At 43.2% G+C, this 3,378-nt stretch overlaps 2 gene segments (V, D, J or C); both read right to left on the bottom strand.

Annotated features, from left to right (window-relative positions):
* Nucleotides 1-708: 708 nt before the first annotated feature.
* On the bottom strand, nucleotides 709-1,220 carry LOC121918178. The segment is given in 2 exon segments: nucleotides 709-1,043; nucleotides 1,126-1,220. Coding segments are annotated over 2 exon segments (381 nt in total).
* A 565-nt stretch (nucleotides 1,221-1,785) lies between these two features.
* On the bottom strand, nucleotides 1,786-3,372 carry LOC121918177 (the record flags this gene model as incomplete). The annotated part of the segment is given in 3 exon segments: nucleotides 1,786-1,871; nucleotides 2,956-3,258; nucleotides 3,345-3,372. Coding segments are annotated over 3 exon segments (417 nt in total), but the record flags the coding sequence as incomplete, so codon positions are not given.
* Between the last annotated feature and the right edge of the window lie 6 nt (nucleotides 3,373-3,378).

The raw sequence follows: 3,378 nt of genomic DNA, 5'->3' as shown, positions 1-3,378 counted from the left end.
TTATGACTTAAATTTCTTGACTTACAGATGAGTATATAATGTCTAAAGCTTTAAATGGCACCGATTCAGGTTATCTGAAAGATTGTATTCTCCACCTAAGAGAAGGAACAAAGTCAGTGACCTGTCATATTCTCCTGGATTTAAAGGCATACAATTTTTGATAGCTCATTCCTGTTTTTACAGAACAAAGAGCCAGTCCTTTAACGAAAATGTCATCTGGTGTGTAGCATCATGCATCTATTTGCATTTCCCCAAAGGGACTACTTGGATGGGGGGGGGGGTGTTTAATCTTTAAGGGGAAATGTCTTGTTTCCTGATCATGGTGATATATCATAATGGGTAGTTAAATATAAAAGTTGGGTCCAGGGTGAAATAAAATTCAAGTCCTTTTGCAGCTGAGTAAGTTACCTGTATTTCAAATTTTCATGGCCCTGGGTAATATTATTCATCTTGGCCCAGCTTCAGATACACAGGTCTATTAAAGAATTCCATTCCTTTCTGGAACTCTTTTGGTGGCTGTTTTTCCATCAGACTGGAGGAAAAGGTGGAGGAAGCATGGCTCCCTTTAACATGGGTGCCCGTCTTTCTTTCCTGTTGGCTGGCCTGTGGAGAAGTCAAAGAGTTACAATGCCTCTCCTAGGATCCCTTTCACCCTGCACATTAAGGAAGCAAGGAGGCTGCACTGCCAAGAAGAAAATAACAGCTGTTTTAGATCTGATTTTTGTACTGAAGTGTATCACTGTGTAGAGGGTAGCTGTTGCTTTGCCCACAGTGGTACTCCCCTTCATCCTCAGGACGGACACTATTGATAGTGAATGTGAAGTCAGTGCCACTCCCGCGGCCACTGAAGCGATCAGGGGTCTGCTCAAAACGGTTGGTAGCATAATAAATCAGCAGCTTGGGTTTTTCTCCTGGTATCATCTGATAGAAGTTCATATAATTACCCACTGAAGAGGAAGCTTTGCACTGAAAGGTGGCTGTGTCTCCAGGATTTTTCTGTAAAGAGGCTGGGGTCTGAGTGACTACAATCTGCCCACTGGACTCTAGAAGGAAAGAAAGTAAGAACATTGATCATACCTCAACATGTGTTGGGACTCTGAGGAAGCGGAATCCCCCTAAACCTACCTTCAAAAATACACAAGGCCAGACAAATGAAAAAGATTTGCAGCATGATGGTAATTCAATGATCTCTCTCTTCCCAGAAAATCTTTAAAGGGTCCCTGCCTTCATCAGGATGAGGATGACAGTGTGGAGTTATTAAGTGTCACATATGGAAAGCTATGCAAATCTTTAAGTGCTGCTTGAAAGATCCCAGAAACAGCTGGGGAAGGTTTTAAGCTGAAGAACTAGCAGGAGAGACCTCACAGAGCGATCAGCCAAGGAGAACAATTTCTCACCACGACATCTGAGCTGCTCCGTTACATAATTATTTAATGTTTTGAGAAATAAAATATTTTATTAAGACACTTTCTGGCTCCAGTTTTCCACATAATGAATTATCCGGTCTTATGAGACACAAATATAAATTTTATGCTAGGTAATACATGGAAAACTGAGGTCTATCAAAATAAAAAGCCGTAATGTGGGGCAGGGAGGCAAAAAGAAGGGGCAGGAGTGCACATTGCACTCTTGAAATGTGTCAGCTCTATGATCCAAGATTCTATGGGTACACTTCTGGAAATGTCAGCAGCTTCATTTGGTTGTGCATGTGTACATGGACAGCTAGTACTGTGCTCTGCTCCCATTGTCCACGTCCCTTTCCCACCAAATGGTTTTATGAACTAGTTACACCAGGAATTTAGCACTGTTTATCTCCTCATCTTTAGAAATACGGCTTATTTGGATCTGGACACGAAAAGTGGAGGCCTGGCCTGTTGGGGGATCAATAATGAATCACAACCAATGTCATGTTGGGAAAGGAGCTGGGTTCAATAAGAACAGTTACTCTCTCAGTCTATCCTGGTACCACCAGAGAAGGCTGTCATAGATGTGATACAAGTCAAAACATTAGTGCGTGTGTGTGTGCGCATGCACACACACACACCCTTGACATGGGAAGGGGTCTGCCATGCCTATCTAAGAGGCACATAGCTGAGGGTTCAGTGCAGTTCCAGAAAATAGCATCAGGAGCAGGAACATGGAGGGACTTTGCTGCCTCATGGGGAAAAGGTGACTTTGATCCAGGGCCATTTATAGGTGACAGGAGAGGAAGAGACCATTTGGATTTTGGAGGAGAGCAGCCGGGCGAGGGAAGTGTGTGTACATCCCTTTAAGAATAAAGCATTCTCCTTGCAACAAGAGACTGGGAAATCTGAGAGCAGGAGTCATCTGGAGGCTTGCTTTTCAGGTGGCTGCCATTACGTGAAGGGAATGAATTGGCAAGCAAAATGGACATGCAAATATGGTAGTTTTGCAAATTTGCTCATTTCTTGATTCACCTCATTTCTCCCTGGATTCTGTCCTGATTGCGTGCAGCGTCATATGGAAAGCAACTGCGAACTTGTCTCTAATGCCCTGGATGACCCTGCATTAGCTCCACTTTAACCTTCCAATTTTCCCCTTGTGAAAAAGTCCATAGTAAGCACAAACATGTTATTTCCAAGCTAGCAAGGGGATTTGGCCTTATCTGTGTGAAACCCAAATACACTTCCGACTCACCTTTTTGCCTAAGTAATGTTCTTTTAACCCCTTGCTGTGCTCTTGGTCCTTGTGGCATAGGACCAAGTGGGGCAGCACCCATCTCTTCTCAACAAGATAAGATAGCAGCTCTTACTTTAGTTAATTGTTAGCACTTCTTACTTATCCTTGGAAGGTGTACTAAGGAATAGTTGCAAACTAGATGTTGTTTGCTCTGCCTCTAGCAATCTGCACTCTGTTCAAATACATTAGGAGAAATCTTCCACAATACAATTTGTCTTATGTCACTAACTAGGTTTTTGTGCTGAGATGTATCACTGTGTAAAGGTCTGCTCCAGCTTTGGCCACAGTAATACTCTGCTTCATCCTCAGGACGGACACCATTGATAGTGAATGTGAAGTCAGTGCCACTCCCGCTGCCACTGAAGCGATCGGGGGTCTGTTCAAAACGGTTGGTAGCATAATAAATCAGGAGCTTGGGTTTTTCTCCTGGTCTCATCTGATAGAAGTTCATATAAGAACTGACTGAAGAGGAAGCTTTGCACTGAAAGGTGGCTGTGTCTCCAGGATTTTTCTGTAAAGAGGTTGGGGTCTGAGTGATGACATACTGTCCACTGGATTCTAGAAGGAAAGAAAGTAAGAACATTCATCAAACCTTAACATCTGCTGGGACTCTCTCTGAGGAAAGAGAATCCCCATAAACCTACCTTCAAAGACACTCAAGGCGAGCCAAATGAAATA

The sequence above is a fragment of the Sceloporus undulatus genome, unplaced genomic scaffold (assembly GCF_019175285.1).
Source record: "Sceloporus undulatus isolate JIND9_A2432 ecotype Alabama unplaced genomic scaffold, SceUnd_v1.1 scaffold_5458, whole genome shotgun sequence".
Classification (NCBI taxonomy): Eukaryota; Metazoa; Chordata; class Lepidosauria; order Squamata; family Phrynosomatidae; genus Sceloporus; species Sceloporus undulatus.
Note: the sequence above shows the minus strand (reverse complement) of the source record. Positions and strands in the feature narration are given on the sequence as shown.